Below are 24,334 nucleotides of genomic sequence, written 5' to 3'. Positions count from 1 at the left end.
TGTTATTTTGATGACCTGATTTTCTCCCTGAACATGTTATGATAGGGTGAATATAGCCTACCGAGAAAGTTTGTCAGGATGCATGGTAACTTCAAGAGAATGGTAGCCTATCTGCCATGCTGCTGTGCAATAATGGCATATAGTAAACTCTTCATATACAAATAAGAGCTGATGTTATACAAGCACCACTGTGAAATAGTTACATGATGTCATGGTAGTGAAATGTTGCCTAATGTAGTCCCATGGGAATTAGGAGCCTGATGTCCATACAAAAAGCTGACATTTAAGATCATATGGCACTACTGCTACATCACAAAAGTAAGGTCTGCATATCTAATTGAATTAGGACATCTATTTATTAGGTGACCTGCTTTTCTTTTAATTATTGTGTTCACAAGTTATTACCGGCATCAAAATGTCTCCATGTATACTGAATGTACAAAACAGCTCTTTCCATGACATAGACTGACCAGGTGAATCCAGGTGAAAGCTATGATCACTTTTTGTTGTCACCGGTTAAATCCACTTCAATCAGTGTAGATGAAGGGGAGGAGACAAATTAAAGAAGGACTTTTAAGCCTTGAGACAATTGACATGTGGATTGTGTATGTGTGCCATTCAGAGGGTGAATGTGTAAGACAAAAGATTTAAGTGCCTTTAAACAGGGTATGGTAGTAGATGCCAAGAACTGCAGCAGTACTGGGTTTTTCACGCTCAACAGTTTCCTGTGTGTATCAAGAATGGTCCACCACCCAAAGGACATCCAGCCAACTTGACACAACATGGGCCAGCATCCCTGTGGAACGGTTTTGACACCTTGTAGAGTTCGTGGCCCGGCGAATTGAGGCTGTTCTGAGGGCAAAAGGGGTGCAACTCAATATTAGGAAGGTGCTCCTAATGTTTTGTACACTGTGTATCCCATGGTCTTTTTGGAGTATTCCACAGTCAACGTTATGGCTCAAACTTGTGATTAGGAAACAAATCATCTAACTGCTTCCTGCATGATCGCGATGGAAAAGCAGGTCAACAAAAACCCTTTGAGACACACCCTTTAAATCTAATGTAGCCTCATGACTATTCATTGTACACCATTGTAGCATGCACATGCAATCAGATAAGGTGATGGAACATGCTTGTAGGAAAAGCAAGACTTTTGAGGTCTCAAGCTGAAAATACAGTATTTCTAAGAATACATCCCTACTCCTGTTTGAGCTTAAGAAGGTGTGTGCTTGTTTGTTTGTTTGTGAAGAGCAATAGCGGTGTGTGGGTAAAAATCACTGGGGAAGCCAAGCCAGAAAAAAAAGCCATATTACAAGCTATGTGTTGTGATAACTGTGATGTTTGCTCGATAACCTGTTAGTTCATATGCCTTGTGCCGTGATATATAGGCATAAGGCCGAGACAAAAGAAAACAGTGGCAGAATAAATTCAACGACACCTTTGTTTCATCACAAAACCGGAGCGCAACCTCTGTCCAGAGAAGTCCACAAAGCATATTGCATGTAACAAACAGTTACATGATCAACAGCAAGGTCAAGCAAGTTAATGTTTCCGACATTTTCGGACTAATAAATAACTATTGATTTAGAACCATGGAGAGTTACCTCAAGTCGCAAAGAAAATAGGGGCTGCCTGCACTAGTCCAAAACCATTTCAACTTCAACATTTCAACATAAACCTATGCTTAGTCTAACACAGTGACAACTAGAGGTCGACCGATTATTGGAGGACCAAAAAGCCGATGCCGATTAATCAGCCGATTTTTATTTATTTATTTATTTGTAATAATGACAATTACAACAATACTGAATGAACACTTTTATTTTAATATAATACATCAATAAAATCAATTTAGCCTCAAATAAATAATGAAACATGTTCAATTTGGTTTAAATAATGCAAAAACAAAGTGTTGGAGAAGAAAGTAAAAGTGCAATATGTGCCATGTAAAAATGCTAACGTTTAAGTTCCTTGCTCAGAACATGAGAACATATGAAAGCTGGCAGTTCCTTTTAACATGAGTCTTCAATATTCCCAGGTAAGAAGTTTTAGGTTGTAGTTATTATAGGAATTATAGGACTATTTCTCTCTATACCATTTGTATTTCATATACCTTTGACTATTGGATGTTCTTATAGGCACTTTAGTATTGCCAGTGTAACAGTATAGCTTCCGTCCCTCTCCTCACCCCTACCTGGGCTCGAACCAGGAACACATCAACAACAGCCACCCTCGAAGCATCATTACCCATCGCTCCACAAAAGCAGCGGCCCTTGCAGAGCAAGGGGAACAACTACTTCAAGGTCTCAGAGTGAGTGACGACACCGATTGAAATGCTATTAGCGCGCACCCCGCTAACTAGCTAGCCATTTCACATCGGTTACACCAGCCTAATCTCGGGAGTTGATAGGCTTGAAGTCATAAACAGCTCAATGCTTGAAGCACAGCGAAGAGCTGCTGGAAAACGCACAAAAGTGCTGTTTGAATGAATGCTTACGAGCCTGCTGCTGCCTACCACCGTTCAGTCAGACTGCTCTATCAAATATCAAATCATAGACTTAATTATAACATAATAACACACAGAAATACGAGCCTTAGGTCATTAATATGATCAAATCCGGAAACTATCATTTCGAAAACAAAACGTTTATTCTTTCAGTGAAATACGAACCGTTCTGTATTTTATCTAGCGGGTGGCATCCATAAGTCTAAATATTCCTGTTACATTGCACAACCTTCAATGTTATGTCATAATTACGTAAAATTCTGGCAAATTAGTTCGCAACGAGCCAGGCGGCCCAAACTGTTGCATATACCCTGACTCTGCATGCAATGAACGCAAGCGAAGTGACACAATTTCCCTAGTTTAATATTGCCTGCTAACTTGGATTTCTTTTAACTAAATATGCAGGTTTAAAAAAATACTTCTGTGTATTGATTTTAAGAAAGGCATTGATGTTTATGGTTAGGCACATTCGTGCAACGATTGTGCTTTTTTCGCAAATGCGCTTTTTTTTAAATCATCCCCCGTTTGGCGAAGTTGGCTGTCTTTGTTAGGAAGAAATAGTCCTCACACAGTTCTCAACGAGCCAGGCAGCCCAAACTGCTGCATATACCCTGACTCTGTTGCACAGAACGCAAGAGAAGTGACACAATTTCCCTAGTTAAAAGAAATTCATGAGAACAGGCAATATTAACTAAATATGCAGGTTTAAAAATATATACTTGAGTACTGATTTTAAGAAAGGCGTTGATGTTTATGGTTAGGTACACATTGGTGCAACGACAGTGCTTTTTTAGCGAATGCGCTTGTTAAATCACCCGTTTGGCGAAGTAGGCTATGATTCAATGATAAATTAACAGGCACTGCATCGATTATATGCAAGGCAGGACTAGCTAGATAAACTAGTAATATCATCAACCATGTGTAGTTAACTAGTGATTATGTTAAGATTGATTGTTTTTATAAGATACGTTTAATGCTAACTAGCACCTTACCTTGGCTCCTTGCTGCACTGGCATAACAGGTAGTCAGCCTGCCACGCAGTCTCCTCGTGGAGTGCAATGTAATCGGCCATGATCGGTGTCCAAAAATTGAGGTTACCGATTGTTGTGAAAACTTGAAATCGGCCCTAATTAATCGGCCATTCTGATTAATCGGTCGACCTCTAGTGACAACTACAAGATACCAAAAATAATTTTGTCCAATCAATGTAAGCTAAATATGACGTGGCTGTCCATGTTTATGATTTCTGTGTGTGTGTTTTTGTGCGTGCATTTGTGCAAGTAGAAAAACATGTTGACTCACCCTACTTGTAGAGAAATGCCAATGCCATCCTCCTCTCTTTCATGTTGACGAAATGGTCTATGACTCTGTCATACACTACACGCTTTTATTTTTTGTTGTCCTAGGCTACCTGGCTAAAATGCTTGCTCACTAGCCTAACTTCCTTTCATGGGCAACGTTGGCTAGTTAACATTAACCTTCTACATCTAGCTACATATTGAACTTCCATGTTCTCAGGCCAGGGGCACAATGTATGAATTTATGATTGTATCAGAATCGCCGTTATAATCATTGCCCAGAATGGAGAATTAAGTAAAACCCTATCTCCATCCATGGCTTATTTAGGAAAGGACCAATTTTAGCAAGCTAGCTAGCCACAGGATGACAACAACACAAAGAGATGCAACAATTCAAGTTATTTCTGTCAATGACATATTGCTATGTGATGTGATTCGATTGAAGCCAAATCCAATCTGGTTTCCCTTGACACTTTTTTTTGGGTGCGCCAGGACCATTCACAGTTGAGCTCGCTCAGTTTAGCTCAATGCTGATTGGCTGTTATTTTATCCTTTTTTATCGAGGTAGGCCAAATGCTTGCTGGCTTCTCTTGCATTCAATCTTACGGCGGAATCAATGTCATACTCTTTTTGGCCAGACAGCATCACATAGATGGCCTACACATACAGAGACAGAGGGGTGCTGTTTTGCTCACTCGGATGCTCTCCAGTGAGAAACATTCAGCCTCTTGCGAATTTAAGGACAATTATGAAACACAGAGTGACATACAGTGGCTTGCGAAAGTATTCAGCCCCTTGGCATTTTTCCTATTTTGTTGCCTTACAACCTGGAATTAAAATGTATTTTTGGGGGTTTTGTATCATTTGATTTACACAACACGCGTCACGTCCTGACCATAGAAAGCTTTTATTTTTCTATGGTAGAGTAGGTCAGGGCGTGACAGAGGGTTTTGTCTAGTTTATTTATGTCTATATTGGTTCTAGTTTATTTTTTCTATGTTGGAGGTTTTGTCTAGTTTATGTATTTCTATGTGGGGTTCTAGTTGTTGTATTTCTATGTTGTTGTTTTTTGGGATGATCTCCAATTAGAGGCAGCTGGTCATCGTTGTCTCTAATTGGGGATCATATTTAAGTGGTTGTTTTTCCCACCTGGGTTTGTGGGAGATTGTTTTGAGTTAGTGTATGTTGCACCTCTTCGTCACGATTTGTTGTTTTGTTTATTTAGTTATTTATATGTCTTGCATAGTTTCACTGTTATAATAATATGTGGAACGATATACACGCTGCGCCTTGGTCCCATTCTTCAGACAGACGTGACAACATGCCTACCACTTTGAAGATGCAAAATATTTTTCATTGTGAAACAATACTTTGTAGAGGCACCTTTTGCAGCAATTACAGTTGCAAGTCTCTTGGAGTATGTCGCTATAAGCTTGGCACATCTAACCATTTTTGCCCATTCTTTGAGGGAAAACTGCTCCAGCTCCTTCAAGTTGGATGGGTTCTGCTGGTGTACAGCAATCTTTAAGTCATACCACAGATTCTCAATTGGATTGAGGTCTGGGCTTTGACTAGGCCATTCCAAGACATTTAAATGTTTCCCCTTAAACCACTTGAGTGTTGCTTTAGCAGTACGCTTAGGGTCATTGTCCTGCTGGAAGATGAACCTCCATCCCAGTCTCAAATCTCTGGAAGACTGAAACAGGTTTCCCTCAAGAATTTCCTTGTATTTAGCGCCATCCATCATTCCTTCAATTCTGACCAGTTTCCCAGTCCCTGCCGATGAAAAACACCCCCACAGCATGATGCTGTCACTACCATGCTTCACTGTGGGGATGGTGTTCTCGGAGTGATGAAAGGTGTTGGGTTTGCCCTAGATATGGTATTTTTCTTGATGGCCAAAAAGCAACATTTTAGTCTCGTCTGACCAGAGTACCTTCTTCCATATGTTTGGGGAGTCTCCCACATGCCTTTTGGTGAACACTTTGCTTATTTTTTTCTTTAAGCAATGGCTTTTTTCTGCCCACTCTTCCATAAAGCCCAGTTCTGTTTAGTGTACGGCTTAAAGTGGTCCTATGGACAGATACTCCAATCTCCGATGTGGAGCTTTGCAGCTCCTTCAGGTTTATCTTTGGTCTCTTTGTTGCCTCTCTGATTAATGCCCTTCTTGCCTGGTCCGTGGCAGATTTGTTGTGGTGCCATATTCTTTCCATTCTTTAATAATGGATTTAATGGTGCTCAGTGGGATGTTCAAAGTTTCGGTAATTTTTTTATAACCCAACCCTGATCTGTATTTCTCCACAACTTTGTCCCTGACCTATTTGGAGAGTTCCTTTGTCTTCATGGTGCCCCTTGCTTGGTGGTGTTGCAGACTCTGAGGCCTTTCAGAACAGGTGTGTATGTAATGAGATCATGTGACAGATCATGTGACACTTAGATTGCACACAGGTGGACTTTATTTAACTAATTATGTGACTTCTGACGGTAATTGGTTGCACCAGATCTATTTAGGGGCTTCATAGCAAAGGGGGTGAATACATATGCATGCACCACTTTTCCGTTTTACATTTTTTAAAACATTTTTAAACAAGTTATTTTTTTCATTTCACTTCACCAATTTGGACTATTTTGTGTATGTCCATTACATGAAATCCAATTCAAAATTGATTTAAATTACAGGTTGTAATCCAACAAAGTAGGAAAAACGCCAAGGGGGTGAATACTTTTGCAAGGCACTGTACCTGTGCTCAGTTAAAACAGCAGCAAAGCTGGTTAAGAAAGTTACTCAGTATAGCCAGTGACAATACAGTGCCAGTCAAAAGTTTGGACACACCTACTCATGTTTTTCTTTATTTAATTTTTGTTCTACATTGTAGACTAATAGTGAAGACATCAAAACTATGAAATAACATATGGAATCATGTTGTAACCAAAGAAGTGTTAAACAAATATATTTATATTTGAGATTCTTCAAACCCTTTGCCTTGATGACAGCTTTGCACACTCTTGGCATTCTCTCAACCAACTGCTTGAGGTAGTCACCTGGAATGCATTTCAATTAACAGGTGTGTCTTGTTAAAAGTTAATTTGTGGAATTTCTTTCCTTCTTAATGTGTTTGAGCCAATCAGTTGTGTTGTGACAAGGTAGGGGTGGTGTACAGAAGATAGCCCTATTTGGTAAAAGACCAATTCCATATAATGGCAAGAACAGCTCAAAGAGAAACGACAGTCAATCATTACTTTAAGACATGAAGGTCAGTAAATCTGGAAAGTGCAGTTGCAAAACCATCGAGCTATGATGAAACTGGCTCTCATGAGGAACGCAACAGGAAAGGAAGACACAGAGTTACCTCTGCTGCAGAGGATCAGTTCATTAGAGTTAACTGCACCTCAGAAATTGCAGCCCAAATAAGTGCTTCACAGAGTTCAAGTAATAGACACATCTTAACATCAACTGTTCAGAGGAGACTGTGTGAATCAAGCCTTCATGGTCAAATTGCTGCAAAGAAACCATTACTAAAGAACACCAATAATAATAAGAGAATTGCTTGGTCCAAGAAATACGAGCAATGGACATTAGACCGGTGGAAATCTGTCCTTTGGTCTGATGAGTCCAAATTTGAGATTTTTGCTTCCAACCTCTGTGTCTTTGTGAACGGATTATCTCATCATGTGTGGTTCCCACGTGAGGCATGGCGGAGGAGGTATAATGGTGTAGGGATGCTTTGCTGGTGACACTGTCTGTGATTTATTTAGAATTCAAGGTACACTTAACCAGCATGGCTGTAACAGTATTCTGCAGCGATACGCCATCCCATCTGCGTTGCGCTTAGTGGGACTATCATTTGGTTTTCAACAGGACAATGACACTTTTTTTGGTTACAACATGATTCCATATGTGTTATTTCATAGTTTTGATGTCTTCACTATTATTCTACAATGTAGAAAATAGTAAAAATAAAGAAAAACCCTTAAATGAGTAGGTGTGTCCAAAGTTTTAACTGGTACTGTGTAAAACGCACCATCATTAAACATCAATGGTTGTGTTTATCATGGCTGTTGTAAATAATGCAATATAATAGAGAATAAAGTGGCGTGTGAGATTTAACTCCTGGAAGGTCTACATGTATACATAGACCGTCTCATCGCTCTGGCAACCTGCCCAGGACAGTGGTCCATTTTGATAGATGGCCTGGACCTACTGCAATGCAAAATGCTTCACCGTTTGGCAGGAATGATGTTGCTGGTGTTGTATTAGTTTCAGCCCCCTTTTACAAAATGAGTCACCCTAATGACAAACATTTAATGACATACATTTATTTTTTTGAGGCTTTGAAAATCAATTGGCACTGTTTAAATAAGTGAAACCGACCACCAACCCGTGACTCCCCACTGTCTCGACAGAGTGGCGCTGCCACGTCAAGCCGAGAGAGAGCGAGCAAAAGGCAGGAGGCGGCCAGCTGACACCACAATGCGAACAGCTGACAAGAAGCTCCCAGAATGCAGTTGTCATTGGCCTGAGATGAAAGCTATTTTATGGCAGTGGAGCGGTCTGTCTGGGATGTTTATTTTCAGAAGCCCACCCTGGTTCGGTGGAGGGAGGCATGGAGTCGACCTTGCGTTTGGTCCAAAGTGCCGAAGTGCATTTAAGGCTGGATAGGCTTGAGGCCTAAAGTTGGTTTTGACACTAAATACTGTACGATGGGTAGAAGTAGAACGATGTGTAGAAATTAGTGCACAACTCAGATGTTCAACTCATGCAACAACTCTTATGTTAAATAGTTAGTCAGTTTGAATAAGCATTGGTTGTATCCCTCAAGGGTAACAAAGCGAAACACAATTGGGGCCCTTGTTTTCCGGTCTCATAGACTAGAAGTAAATGTAAATCCGAGACACTCAAATTAGTATTATATGTTACATTTGGTATGGTTACATAAGACCGATGTTTTGCCTTAAGCAAAACGAAAGTAGGGTGGTTGGTTGGGGTGGATGGGCAGGTGTATAACGAGAATGTCGAATCTCATAACGGACAACTTTAGCCTTTTAGCCAATTAGCAACTTTTCAACTACTTAATACTTTTTAGCAACACTAAAGAACAAAAATATAAATGCAACATGTAAAGTGTTGGTCCAATGTTTCATGAGCTGAAATAAAAGATCCCAGAAATGTTCCATTCGCACAAAACGCTTATTTCTCTCAAATTTTGTGCACAAATTTGTTTACATTCCTGTTAGTGAGCATTTCTTCCTTGCCAATATAATTCATCCACCTGACAAGTATGACATATCAAGAAGCTGATTAAACAGCATGATCATTACACAGGTGCACCTTGTGCTGGGGACAGTAAAAGGCCACTCAGAAATGTGCAGTTTTGTCACACAACACAATGCCACAGATGTCTCAAGTTTTGAGGGTGCTTGCAATTGTCATGCTGACTGCAGGAATGTCCACCAGATTTGTTGCCAGCGAATTGAATGTTCATTTCTCTACCATAAGCCTCCTGCAATGTCGTTTTAGAGAATTTGGCAGTATGTACAACCGGCCTCACAACCGCAGACCACTTGTAAACATGCCGGCCCAGGACCTCCACATCCGGCTTCCTCACCTGCGGGATCATCTGAGACCAGCCACCCGGACAGCTGATGAAACTGTGGGTTTGCACAACCGAAGAATTTCTGCAAAAACTTTCAGAAGCTGGTCGTCCTCACCAGGGTCTTGACCCGACTGCAGTTCGGCGTTGTAACCGACTTCAGTTGGCAAATGCTGATCTTTGATGGCCACTGGCATGCTGGAGAAGTGTGGTTTTCACGGGTGGGTATTGGTTTCAACTGTACCGGGCAGATGGCAGTCAGCGTGTATGGTGTCGTGTGGGCGAGCGGTTTGCTAATGTTCACGTTATGAAATGAGTGCTCTGGATCGACGTGTATGGGGGAATTGTGTTATGGGCATGTATAAGCTACGGAGAATGAACAATGGCAATTTGAATGCACAGGGATACCGTGACGAGATCCCGAGTCCCATTGCCATTCATCTGCCGCCATCACCTTATGTTTCAGCATGATAATGCATGGTCCCATGGCACAAAGATCTGTACACAATTCCTGGTAGCTGAAAATATCCCAGTTCTTCCATGGCCTGCTTACTCACCAGACATGTGACCTATTTAGCATGTTTGGGATGCTCTGGATCGACGTGTACGACAGCGTATTCCAGTTCCCGCTAATGTCCAGCAACTTCGGACAGCTATTGAAAAGGAGTGGGACAACATTCCATAGGCCACAATCAACAGCCTGCTCAACTCTATGCAAATGAGATGTGAGGCAAATAGTGGTCACACCAGATATTGACTGGTTTTCTGATCCACACCCCTACCTTTTTTTAAGGTATCTGTGACCAACAGATGCATATCTGTATTCCCAGTCATGTGAAATTCATAGATTAGGGCATAATTAATTTATTTAAATTGACTGATTCCCTTATATGAACTGTAACTCAGAAAAATCTTAGAATTTTTTGCATGTTGCATTTATATTTTTGTTCATTGCACTTTGCAACTACTTATGATGTTAGCTAACTCTTCCCCTAACCCTAACCTTAACTATTTTACCTAACTCCTAAACTTAACCCTAACTCTAACCTTAACTCTAACCTTAACCCTTACCTCTAGCCTAGCTTATGTTAGCCAGCTAGCTGATATTAAACACTTAGCTAGAATTTGTTACATATCATACATTTTGCAAATTTGTAACATATTATACATTTTGCAAAATTAAAACTTATTGTGTGTTTTGCAAATTCGTAACATATAATACGAAGTGGCACAAAAACCATCAAGCGCTATGATGAAACTGGTTCTCATGAGGACCGCCACAGAAAAGGAAGACCCTCTGCTGTAGAGGACAAGTTCATTCGAGTTAACTGCACCTCAGAAATTGCAGCCCAAATAAACGCTTCACAGAGTTCAAGTAACAGATAGGTCTCAGCAGCAACTGTTCAGAGGAGACTGCGTGAATCAGGCCTTCATGGTCGAATTGCTGCAAGGAAACCACTACTAAAGGACACCAATAAGAAGAAGAGGCCTGCTTGGGCCAAGAAACACGAGCAATGGATATTAGACCGGTGGAAATCTGTCCTTTGGTATGATGAGTCAAAATTTGAGATTTTTGGTTCCAACCGCCGTGTCTTTGTGAGACGCAGGTTAGGTAAACGGATGATCTCCGCATATGTGGTTCCCACCGTGAAGCATGGAGGAGTTGTGATAATGTGGGGGTGCTTCGCTGGTGACACTGTCTGTGATTTATATAGAATTCAAGGCATACGTAACCAGCATGGCTACCACAGCATTCTCCAGCGATACGCCATCCCATCTGGTTTGCGCTTAGTGGGACTTTCATTTGTTTTTCAACAGGACAATGAGCCAACACACCTCCAGGCTGTGTAAGGGCAATTTGACCAAGGAGAGTGATGGAGTGCTGCATCAGATGACCTGGCCTCCACAATCACCCAACATCAACCCAATTGAGATGATTTGGGATGAGTTGGACCGCGGAGTGAAGGAAAAGCAGCCAACAAGTGCTCAGCATATGTGGGAACTCCTTCAAGACTGTTAGAAAAGCATTCCAGGTGAAGTTGGTTGAGAGAATGCCAAGAGTGTACAAAGCTGTCATCAATGCAAAGGGTGACTACTTTGAAGAATCTAAAATATATTTTGATTTAACATAAAAATAAAGAAAAACTCTGGAATGAGTGGGTGTGTCCAAACTTTTGACTGGTACTGTGTATACTGTGTATATATATTTACAAAAAATATATAGGGGGGGATTGGAAATGATTCAGACAAAAAAAAGTAATAATAGAAGTGTGGTTTCTTTTTTTTTCTTTGAATTTCACATATTCAAGTTGTTTGGCTTAAATGTAGTTTATGACATGTAGCCCAATATTGCATATTGTCTATGATTTGTTCATTATCTAATCTAAAAGTCTATTTGGAGTTTGTTCCTTGGTGATTTCGATTTGGTGATGTTACAGTCTGGGATTACATGATCTGGTAGTTCTATTTTTATCAATTGAATCACTGAGGATATTTTTTCTGCTCTCACCTCCCACACAATTCACCAGGCGTCAGAATCTCAATTTGGTGGCCATAATTTCTCCATCTCAATCACTGAACAAACAACCATCAAATGTCACACTGGCGTGCAATGCTAGCCCCACTCAGAAAAGGCATAGATCATGTTGACAGCGGAGGTAGTCGCAGTCTGTGCCGATGCCACTGTGATTGAGATGCATGGGTGTGTCAGCCCCGGCATCTTTTATTGAGGGCACCTGGCTCTAGTCTCAGAAGACGATGCATGAATTAAATCTGTAGAATCGCCCGTGAGAGCCAACCTTTGAAATATATATTCGGAGTTAATTTGATTTAATCCACTTTCGGGAACATTTCTCAGCCACCCCAAGGCCGAGACCCAACTGGCACTTGACATTATTGACAATATTTCCCACGAAGGGCCCTCTGGAAGTGGCAGATTCATCAGCCTATGAACTGACCTTCATTATCTTGTTAGAGAGAAGAGACTGCAGCCAGGCAAAGTGGATGACTGGTGTCCTCGTATTCTCTACAACTGCAGTCTAAATATGAAACCTGTCCCTTGCTCAGCTTTTCAAATTAAACCGTTGAGCACTGTCGCAAGTGATGCAGTCTTATGTACTTACTATGAACTCTGTTCTGTCACTCAATCTAGTCAGTCTCAAGAGTACCTACACCCATGGAGCAAAACTTTCCTTGTGCATTGCTACTTTCCTTTCTCTTAAACAACTTTCAACAAACTTTCGAAGATTCCCAAGAAACACCTCAAATGTTAGTCACTAGTACCAGATCCACTGGGCAAAAACTGGTTGAATCAACATTGTTTCCACGACATTTCAACCCAACGAATCAACGTGAAAAACGGGTTGGATTTGCAAAAAGTTTTAACCTAAATCCAATGACATGGTGAAATATTTTGTTGATTTCACGTTGAATTCACGTTAGTTGACAACTCAACCAAATGTTAATGTGCCCAGTGGGAAGGGACTTACTTTGAGCCCTCGGATAAAGCGTATGTATTATAATCCTGTAGACCACAATATTTTATATTCATATATTCATTCATCTCCTTTTAGAGAGGGGCACAATCTAAGCCCGGTAACCATCTGGTTTTGTAGTTTGTACGTGAAGCATACTGTGTCTCATTGATATGAACCGAGCCAATGCCATGTGCTCTACTTTATATATTTTTTTAGATTTAACCTTTATTTAACTTGGCAAGTCAGTTAAGAACAAATTCTTATCTTACAATGACGGCCTACTTTACAGGTGGAAAAGAGAACAAAATGCCCATTCTCATCTCGAAGATCTTCAAGGGGTTGGCGGCTGACCAGACGGAGGCCCTGTACGTGGGTGACGCCATCCTGTCGGTCAACGGCGCCGACCTCCGGGACGCCACACACGACGAGGCCGTGCAGGCCCTGAAGAAGACGGGCAAAGAAGTCATCCTAGAGGGTAAGCAACACCAGGATATTAAGGCATGGCCGGTGTTCCAGGAATTGTTCTAACGTGACCAGGTCAATTATTGACACTGGTGTAGAGGTTCAAACCCCAAATTGCATGGTGTGTACTGCTTTGGTTCTCTTATAGCCATGAGGTAGATTCCTTCTCCTTCAGTGAATTAGAAGCAAGATGAATTGGGAGTAAGTGAACAGTAAGTAGCGAACAACTGCCAAGAAATAGAAAGGTCTCACCTAGAGGAAAAGCCTCTAAGAACACTGAGATAGAGCGGTCCGTAGTTTTATTTTGGGGGCCGTAGAGCGGGCTTATCAGAGTCGATCCTATTGAACCAAAAATAATGGCTGCCGCAAATCTCATCAGAACCCATCAAAACGTCTTGGATAACTGACAATCCACTCATTAGTTCTGTAACTGTTTCATCCCGAAATGAGATCCTGTCATAAATCGGGAAACTTCTGGAGACTTCTAGGCTGCCGGTCGGCACTGCGGGGGAGAGATGCGGAGAAAGTCCTGGAGGGGATCCTGTAGGTTCACTGCTCTCTGTCTGTTACACAGGCCAGGCAGCGCCCACAGCAGGTGAAGGGAAACAGACTGTATTGAATTGGAGATGAGGTCTTTAGCTGCAGGGAGTGGGATTAATATAAGGCTTTCATGTTGTCGATCGATTGCATCACAGCTGTTCTCTCCCAATCTTTCATGTACATAATGAAAATGCACATCATTGGTCAGAACTGGTATTCTACGCTCTACAAAATTGATCAAGATTGTGCTAATGCTCTAGAAGGGGAGCACAATATCCACAAGAATAGTTTTGAGTGGATTTCTGTCATGTTTAGTTAGGCTGTAAACCTCTCCAGTCCAGTCTAGATCACCCACTGAGGTATACAGTATACAGTGGGTGGATAAACCAGTTTATTGATGTGAGGCAGACAGACCGTCAGAAGAAATGTTTCAGACCCTACGGCTAAGTCTCAGAACGCTACAGTGCTCTACAGCCCGGCAGTAAAGCAGATGAAATCACTCTAAATCCCTCTGCCCTGTCAACACTAGAGCAGAAAAGCATTGATGTCAGACAGCTCATCCACCAGGCCTGTGATCATTAATGTCAGAAATCATTTCATAGGTTACTCACCCTGAGGAACAGATGTGGCAGCAAATGAGTCGAGAGGTTTCGGGACTTTGCAGTGGGGGAGGTTGTTGAGAGGCTTTTGTTGTGTCTGGAATTGCACCTGCAGCGCCTGCATTATCCGCCAGTTTGTAAACAACAGCGCTAAACTGTAGGTAGTTCTGTTGTATTGTAAAGTTCACAACAGAGAAGCTGTTTGATGTCATGGCGATGTGGCATTTTATTAGCATGGCACCTTTGATAACGGTCTGACTTCTATGACTTGGAAAAGAAAGAGAAGTACTCGTACGCTGCCTCTGTGCTCCTCTTAACAACTAACTTCCATAACTTTCCATAGAGTTGAATCAGATCATCTTGATCGTGAAAGCCCCTCCATATGGCATCTTTGGGAACGTTTTTAATACAGTGCTGAACTAAATACAAAGACATCACTTCCACACATTTAGCTCAAACACCTCATTATGAGCCATTATAATTCCACTTGAGCATTTGATCACTGCGTGACTGTTTTATTAGAAAGAATTGGTATTAGAATTGGTATTAGATTCAAAAACAGGCATATGTGTTGTTTACCTGTTATGCCTAATGAATGCTTTTAATGGTGCTCATGTCAAACTTAAGCTACAATCGACATTTGATTTGTATCATTTACAACGGATATCCCTATTTCAAGCCTGTGGTATGTTACTGTTGATTATTGTACCACCGAGTTCATGATAATGTGTAATGATAATGTAGCCTAAGACAAATGGCATAATGGACAAACATTACTACATTACATTACTTACAGATATGTGAGGAGTGTAGAGGTTTCAGTGAAGAGTAGAAAGGCTCTTCAGTATATTCCTGTCATTCCTCCATCAACGTGGAAATGGAATAATCAATCCGACTTGGGGACATAAACACCTGAGAAGGTCAGATACATATAACAGCAAAGCATCACAGATAAAATCAGTAAGCCGCAGCTAGCTTTCATTTCCTATCTGAGTTAACAGGGTGTGTGAGAGAGAGGGAGGGGGGCTGCCCCTGATGTGGGCATACTTTGATGTGGGCATACTTTGTGTACACCCTATTATCACTATAGGCACACACCTGCAATATATGCAATACAATACAATATATTCTTACTACTATATAACATAGGCTACTTTATTGAGACTGCATTCATCACTGCCAATGGCCAGCCAGGCACCGTTCCCAGACAGTGAAAGTGAACCAGGGGGAGAGAGGGGAACAGTGGAGGCTGGTGAGGGAAGAACATCTCATAATAATGGCTGGGATGGAGCAAATGGAATGGCATCAAACACATAAAAACCATGTGTGTGATACCATTCATTCCGCTCCAGCCATCACCACGAGCCCGTACTTCCCAATTAAGGTCCCACCAACCTCCTGTGGAGAGGAAGGATGGAAGCATGCTCCACATGGCAATGTCACGTTCTGACCAGTAAAGGGGTTATTTGTTATTGTAGTTTGGTCAGGACATGGCAGGGGGATATTTGTTTTATGTGGTTCGGGGTGTGTTAGTATATGTGTTTATGTAGAGGGGTGTTTGTTTAGAGTATTCCGGGGTTTTTGGTTATGTTCTATGTTTCGTATTCTAGGATCTGTCTATGTTGTGTATTTCTTTGTGTTGGCCTGGTATGGCTCTCAATCAGGAACAGCTGTACATCGTTGTTGCTGATTGAGAGTCATACTTAGGTAGCCTGTTTTCACCTGTCCCTTTGTGGGAAGTTGTTGTTGCACTGCTGTGTTAGCCTGCAATACTGTGCGTTCGATCGTTTTCTTGTTTTGTTCAGTGTTCTAATAAAGTCACTAGGAGCACTCAACCCGCTGCGCCTTCGTCCACTACATACGACGACCGTTACAGGCAACCAGGCCTGACTGGGTGTCACAGAGGGTGGCTGCGTGGCAGTGAGGTGACACCGTGACATGGATAGGAGATAGAAACTAAGTGTGTCTGTGTGTATACATACAGCTTACATACACAGGTTTGTGTAGTTTTCGTGGGAGGTTGGGTGGGCAAGATAGCTGATGGTGCACCATGTGCTGTGGCGTGGGGCAGAATGCGAGGCTTCTAGGGTCAGGTGATGGACAGGGAAGCGCTCTCCCTAAACCCCACCAGACCAGTAAGCTTCAGCTCCATAGGTGGTACCTACATAGCCCACCGTGTGAAAAGGTTTGGCCCTGTGTCCCAAAAAGCCCGCTACTACCTACTTAGTGCACTACATAGGGAATAGGGTGCCTTTTGGGACTTGGCCTTGGTTACTGCTAATGAGATAATAAACATAGCTTACCGGTACATGTATTCAGTAGAGACCAACAGATGGGGAAGTAGCGAGAAAGTGTGAGAAAGTGTGGCAATCGCAGCACTGTTCCTCAACTACAACCATATGTGTGATACCAATGCAGCCATTTTTTTTTTATCTCAATATCAAATCATTTCTGGGTAGCAATTAAGTACCATACTGGTTTTTCTTTATGGTCAGAAATAAATAAAAATAACTTCCAAGCAAAGATAGATTCCTAGGACTGTCTGGGAGTGGTCTGAGTGGGGAGGGGAAAACTGAAAACTAGCTGTTATTGGCATTGAGGTTCGGAACTCTTTCTTATTGGTCTGTTATCTAATTTACCACTTGGCGTTGTCACCAGGCAAGCCTAAACTCCATCCCACCAAAACAAGCTGAAATTTCAGGCGGTCTTTTCAAACAACTCTTACGCTAAAGGGGTATTATCATAATTTTCACAATTTCAGGGGGGAAAAGTGTTTTACTGCGCTGGGCCTTTGTCAGGCTAACTGTCAGTTGAATTTTACTGGCAGTGGCAGTAAATCCGTGGGTGAAATGTGCTGGTGCCCACGGCCAAGCCATTTAACGAGGTACACTGGTCACGACTGACAGAGCGGCCCAGCCTGCCTTCACACATAGCTAATGGGGCTCTGAGGACAGTGTAGACCAGGCTGTGAAATGTCGACCATTGAAGCATTACACTGACAAGGCAATGACAAATAACTCTGGAGATATTACAACCACAACCCTGCGCTCCTTGAACTAATCGGGCACTTGAAAAGTCCCTCTGTGTTCCTCTTTATTTGTGTGTGTGTGTGTGTGTGTGTGTGTGTGAGAGAGTGTGTGTGCAAGTACGTGCCTCTATGAGTAGTTTACAAAAATGTGTGTGTGCATGTGTGCCTTATGAGTAGTTTAATGTGTATGTGTGTTCATGCCAAAAATGTGTGTGTGTTTCTCAGTCCACATGACAATAATGCTAATATGGCCTAGCCCAGTGTGTTTTGTCCAACAAATAATGCTGAGGGGGTCAAGCATCTCTGTGACATACACAGCTTCCCACAGTGCCAAATTCCTCCCTGGTCCTCCATGTTCTTCTCAGAGTTCTTCAACTGCAGCCGCAGCCAAACTCCCTCTCTGAAGCAACAGGTGATGGCGAGCAACTATGTCCACCCCTCCCTCCCCTTCCCTGCATATCCCAATCCCTGAAGGCTGGAAAACCGGGAAGCACTATAGGATCTGTGGTCATTCCTCTCATCCGATATTCCTGTTCTTTCCCAAGGCCGAAGTGAGAAAAGCCAGAACTCCCCAGGGCTTATGACACATGGACAGTGCTGCAGACTTTACATTGATCTTTTTTTAGACATTTCTTGCCTGTTATATTTCCCTAAAGTAATTGAGCCTCCGCATCTTGGCACACGCAGCTGTCCTACCTCTTTTTCTCCCTTTTGAGGTTGCCAGTAAGGCAGCGCAATTTGATTAATTGGCAGTTGGGTGCCAGTTTTGTGCCCACGCAGCCTTGTGTGAGGTAACAGCCGGAGCTAACCTGACCCTAAAGCTCTCATGCTGCAGGGCTAGCCTCTGCTAACATGTAAGCAACTTAGCAAGGCTTGTAGCTTTACTGTAAGCTTAGTCACTGGATGGTTCTAACTTCTTACCATCAGCAAGAATACATAAACATGAATTTGGTTGAGAGTTGCTAACTTCCTCTTCAGAATGGTTTTCTAAAGGGTTAAAAGTATAAAATGTTTACAGGGAATTGTTAAGCTCCCTGCTAAGCAATGCCACACTGATCACTACAGGCTGACAAACAGGTTATTTTGTCAGAGGTTTTCTGGTTAATTAGCCTGTCAATCAAAATAAATTGGCGGTTAAACTTGATGACACTATCTCAGTGGTCCACATCAAAGCAACCAAGCATGGTGCCAACAAAATGGCTGATGAGCCAGTTACAGTATTACCCCCCACAAATTGATTGGAGCTAACCGCTAACCTTTGAAGGATCGACATGCTTTGTTCCCTGAGCTAGTCCTCTCCTATGGCATGGTAGTGCCCAAGGTGTTGATACATGATATCGCCAGAGGTGAAATGTCCAGCTGTCTTTCAACTCCATACACAGAAAGTGACTAATGACCACACAGAGGCGCTTTTATAGAAGGCTCTGTTTGATTCAAACTTTTACTGAACTTAGGTCAGTGGACGAAGTCAGTTGTCCTATCTGGCCTGCTACACTAGACGTGTAACTTTTGCAGTCCGTGAGATAACCCTATTAATTTCTTGCGCTGCTCTGGTTCCATTTTCAACATTTCTACACGCAGCTGTCATGACTGTCCTGATCAGGTCAGGGTACAGGAGACCACCACCCTACAGATTATCTCCCAAACCCCCAACAGAGGAGGAGAGATCTAGGGGTCTGAAGATGTGGGGGTTTTATGACACCTCACGCCCATAATAAAACTTAGGCCACAGAGAAATTCCTTTGTCCTAACAATGGAGAACTGGCCTCAGAACATTAAACATGCAATAAAGGGAATTTGGAACAATGGTTTCCGTCAGCCACAATGGTGGTCATGACGAGAGGTGGAATATTAAAATGTATGTAACTTTTGTATCGTTTTTAAAGGTTAAGAGATGACGTTATAATGAAAACATTGTACCTTTAAGAGTTTTCCCAGTATATGCCTGAGGTTTATACATTGTACGTTGTGTAGAAAATATCCAAATCAAACAGAATGTTTTGGTAAAGATGAAATGTGAAGTTAGTGTCTAAAATTGGATATTTTCTAGAGCCAAAGCCTTGCCCCCTTTACTTGGTCCGCCCAGAGAATTGCCCTAAAGGCGGTTACACCCACTTCTGACCCGAGGGTATAAGACAGGAGAGTGAAGAATTAACATAGGAGACTATTGACCCCAAGCTGCAGCTAAGGTCTAACAAAGTCGACGAACCCCAAAACGAAACACAAGGTTGAAGACAAAGAAATATTTTTCTACACGAGCTACGGACGAGTAGCTGTGTCTAAGCGGGTGAATTCAAGCCGAACCACCCAGCCTCCACTCTCCATTAAATCGTGGTATCGACACCATTCGAGCCGAAGCTGTGAGCTCTGAGCTACAGAGCTGTCTGTCCTCAGAAGACCCCTTTCCGATCAAGGGTGAGGATCAGACCACTTAGCCAAGAAGGACACTGACATCGTGAGGACAACCAGAGAGTTGCGCCGGAGAAGTGCGTCATTTAGAAGCCTAAACGACCCACGCGGAGCTTCCCACCTGAGACCTCCAACACGTAATTACATCATTATATTCTGACCCATAAGAGCGGCAGTTCGGGGCAAGGCTAATTTTAAATAAGCATGGCTGACAAATGAACCCAAATGTATATTTCTCTCGTGTACTTCCTTTATTTCTCTCTCTTTAAAATCCCCATTTTGGGGAACAAGCGCCATAGTGTGTTGGCCCGTTATACTAAGTCCTAATCAATAGCTAGACTGTGTTTTGTGTATGTGTATTTTTATCATCATTTTAGCTTGCTAGTAAATAAATAATCAACTAAGATTGGTGTGGTAAATTCAGTGGTAAAGCCCGGGTCCGTGCAGATTCCCGGATTGTACGACGTTCAGATTATGAGACTGTAGAGGAAATTGATTAATTTAGCGACTGTTGTAATCGATATTCTGATATCCTTTGAGTTAATTTGGGAAATAGAAACTCAATCAAAACAATGTTCCCATGGTGCCCCAGGTTAATGAGTTAATAATTGCTTGATTCATTGCTTAATTCATTTAATCACGCAATTATAAACCGTTAATCATTCGATGAGCAGCAGTCGTCACATTAACTAATACAACGTCACGACATATGGCGCCCCCTGTGAGGAATCTAAGATAGGACTAGGCCGCACTGTTGTGTTATTCCATATCAATTGTGTAGCAATATATATACATTCCATTAATAGCTATAGGCAGGACTAGTGCGGGAGAGAAGTGTGTGTGTGTCGTTCCATTTGACCCAGATACTGGTCGGGAGAGAACGACCCCTGTTGTATATCTGACCAAAGCCAGTGTGAAGGGGGGTCTACTGAATGCTAACAGCTAGGGCATATGTACCAGCCGATGCAGGCATTCTGAGAAATAATACTAGTTGGGCCTAACGTAGTGTTATTTCTGTCGATCGCTTTCAGGAGTGATCTGACTCGGTCATAAGTAATTCCTAGAGCAGAGGACATATGAGCCAGCCATTACGGAAATTAGAGTAGATATATTCGTTTGACCGAAGCGAAGTTATTATCTCTCTACCTCTCGCGTTTGGTAACGGGGAGAGGTTAAGGGTTGAACGTGAGACGTCACCAAGTAAACCTGGTCCCTTGTTGGAGGGAACACCCCTTGTGCGGCGAGGGGGAAAACCCGCGCAAGGAAAGCTAAGCATTGCGCCAGATGCTAAGCTAACAAAGGGGAGCAGCCATTTTTGTTTTCCTCTTTGTTCATAGTGAATTCCCGCGTTAGACGGGAATCCTGTGTGATCTCAGCTTGGGCTATCCGTAACCTCTGGCAAAGAAACGCCAGTCATTTTTCGTGAAATAAGTCAGGTTACGCTGTACGATATCTAACCAGTCTCAACTGATTGGATATCATTGTCTCGTTCAATTTAATACACATTAAATTGCTACACTACCGTCCAGGTTGGTTATTGGAATAATACGCAAACTAATGTGTACTAACCAATGAGACATAGTTAAACTTTTCAACGTTAACTTAGATATAGCAACTATTTCAGGTTAATTAAAGCTAATTCCTTTAGCCTATACGGGGTTGACTAATCATTCAAATGGATTAATAGATTAAAGCTGTTTTACCAGCTTAATGGTGTTTAGGTAGACTTTTTAACAGTATTGTAAAATTATATTTTCACTGGTACCCTGTCGATTTTAGCTTGTGTTAACAGTGACCTCCGGTGGTGAAGAATCACCAGTAATTATTTTTAAATAATTCAGGTTATGCTGTACGATATCTAACCAGTCTCAACTGATTGGATATCATTGTCTCGTTCAATTTAATATACATTAAATTGCTACACTACCGTCCAGGTTGGTTATTGGAATAATACGCAAACTAATGTGTACTAACCAATGAGACATAGTTAGACTTTTCAACGTTAACTTAGAGATAGCAACTCTTTCAGGTGAATTAAAATTAAAATTCCCAAATAGCCGATACAGGTTAGATTTATCATTAAAATCGATTTAATCAATTAAACCTGTTTTGGCAAGTTCAGTAATAACCAACTCACATTACTGACCCAGTCTTGATGATTCATTGACGTTTACAAACTGAGTTAAATCGTGTTTGCAGCCTCCAACTAAAAGCCCCAAACATTACGTAAATTGAAATAACTGACAATCATAATAATGAGCAATCCATCAGATGGGTTTCCACCCATTTCCCCTCTAATCAGTGGACCTTCACCCACGGAAAGATTGATCGCGGACCTCAGCAGCGATGCAAACCCTAACTATGCCGAGGAGCTGAAAATGTTAGATTTCAATGCCATAAGCGAGAAAAATGCAGACATTGCGACAGACGCTCTTCAAAATAGACCATCAGGCGGAGGCCTTGTGAAGGTTCTCTCCAGTTTAGCCCTCAACTATGCCCACCAGCAGAGATGGACAGTGCACCAGTACCTCAGTGCCCAGCAGAGGCACGAGCAGGAAGCTGGGGAGTTCAAGGTACAGGTGGAGAGAACCAGGGAGCTGGCATCGAAAGCCGAAAAAGATAAGCTACTGCTAGCTGAGGAACTGTGTGTGAGAACAGATAAATTGGAAGATCTGTCTAACACTTATAACAAAGAACGCGAACAAACTCTTGACCAAGTCCGTATTCTAAAAGAACAACTCGGTTTAGCCAAAACTAAATACGATGAAGTCCACGCGAAACTAGATGAATCAGACGAGCTAGCTAGAAAACGGGGCGAGCAAATTGATGCCCTACAAACGGTTGTGAATGAAACCACTCAAAGCAATAATGCTCTATTCCAAAAGCTGCAGACCAAAGACGATCAGTTAATGAACACAATGACCAAGTTGGAGGACAAAACAGCAGAACTCATTGAAGTCGCTGATTTAATGAAGGATGAGAAAGACCAGGTGAGAAAGTTGGAAAATGTGACCTCTAAACAAAAGGAGGACATCGCATCACTGGATCTCTCACTCCACACTCGCGACCTCTCCCTGCAAACCATGACAGATAAGTATGAGGCCGAGCGAAAAAAGGGCGACACCTACGTGTCGAAAATAAACACCCTCAACTCCCAGGTGGACTCTGCGATGCAGCATAACACCACCCTTAGGTATCATCTGGAGGAACTCCAGAACAGTCACGCGCTATCGCGGGACAACCAAACCAAGCAACCTAGCTCACATCCGGAGCTAAGAGAACGAGGGAATGTAGATGACAGGAGATTTCAGCCTCTTTCTCTTGGCCATTCGGCCCACAGTGAATTGGGGCCTCCTCGCCAACACAACCACAGCTTGACTTTTCCTCTTGGCCTCTCGGCCCACAATTCTCCACGGGAGAGTGCAGATGCTCCCCACGCACTTGGCGGGGATCGCCTTGACAAAATCGTCAAAAACTTCCGCCTCTTCGACCCCGTTCCGGGAAAGCCAAACGACACTGAGACATTCTTAGCAGACATAGAGGACGCCTTGGATGGCTACCCAAACGCTACGAATGCAGACAGGCTCTATCTTTTGAAGCGAACGTCCAACAGACACGTGACAAGGTTCATCCGTCTACAAGAGCAACACGTGCAAAACGACTATGCTAAACTTGCCACGGTTTTGAAAATAGAATTCAGTGGTTCTGCGACTCGCAAACACGATAGTTCGTTGGCTAACAATATCAGACAAGCTCGAAATGAACACCCACAAGCCTACTATCACCGGCTTCGTTCAGCTTACTTTGGCATGCTCACTGAAACAGGAATGGAAGACCTATTACCGTTCAAACAACTTTTTCTGTCAAACATGTCTCCCAACTTCATTAACTACTTGGGCCCTACTGCCCACGTCGGGTTGCCAATCTCGACGCTCCGAGAGCTGACAAGCACCGCTTTTGAAGCATCAAAAGCATGCCGGGCTAAGAGCCCGGACACCTCGACTTTCGAGCTTAGGCGGGAACCATCACTCGAATTAGAAGGGGCTGCATCAGGGACATATGCTGTAAAAGAGGACGATCAAAGGGGGTGGCTACCAAGTAACCACCACCCCGACAACCACCGCCGTAACAATAGCTACGATGAACGTCCCCAATCTAACAGGTCCCGTAGAGATCAACCTAGCCGACATGCCCCTCCGCCTAACTCTCACAAAGGGTCAGGACACAAGGGTAACAAGCGTAACAAGGGCAACAAAGTGTTCAACAATGATTTAAACGCTAACCGAAATGATATAGAAGCTCTGATAAAAGATGTACTGCATCGTAAGGAATTTTAGAGAGAGGACAAGGATAAATCCTCATGACTAGGCGTAAAATCGTTGGAAACCGAGTCCGCCGAAATTCATGCAATTCAAGAGGACGCAA

The 24,334-nt window shown here is 42.5% G+C and overlaps 1 protein-coding gene across 7 annotated transcripts in view; it reads left to right on the top strand.

The window, feature by feature from the left end:
- LOC115208357 (alpha-1-syntrophin) overlaps window positions 1–24,334 on the top strand; it is a 91,759-nt gene that overhangs the window by 1,179 nt on the left and 66,246 nt on the right. For all 7 annotated transcript variants that reach the window (XR_003881152.1, XR_003881153.1, XM_029776340.1 and 4 more), the window contains exon 2: window positions 13,161–13,346. Coding sequence is in view for 5 of the 7 variants with exons in the window: in XM_029776340.1 (XP_029632200.1) it covers window positions 13,161–13,346 (186 nt within the window). In the remaining 2 variants the exon portion in view is untranslated. The remainder of the gene's footprint in view (window positions 1–13,160; window positions 13,347–24,334) is intronic.

The sequence above is a fragment of the Salmo trutta genome, chromosome 14, assembly GCF_901001165.1.
Source record: "Salmo trutta chromosome 14, fSalTru1.1, whole genome shotgun sequence".
In the NCBI taxonomy this organism is placed as follows: domain Eukaryota; kingdom Metazoa; phylum Chordata; class Actinopteri; order Salmoniformes; family Salmonidae; genus Salmo; species Salmo trutta.
The sequence above is the reverse complement of the archived record's forward strand: the minus strand, read 5'-3'. Positions and strand labels throughout refer to the sequence as shown.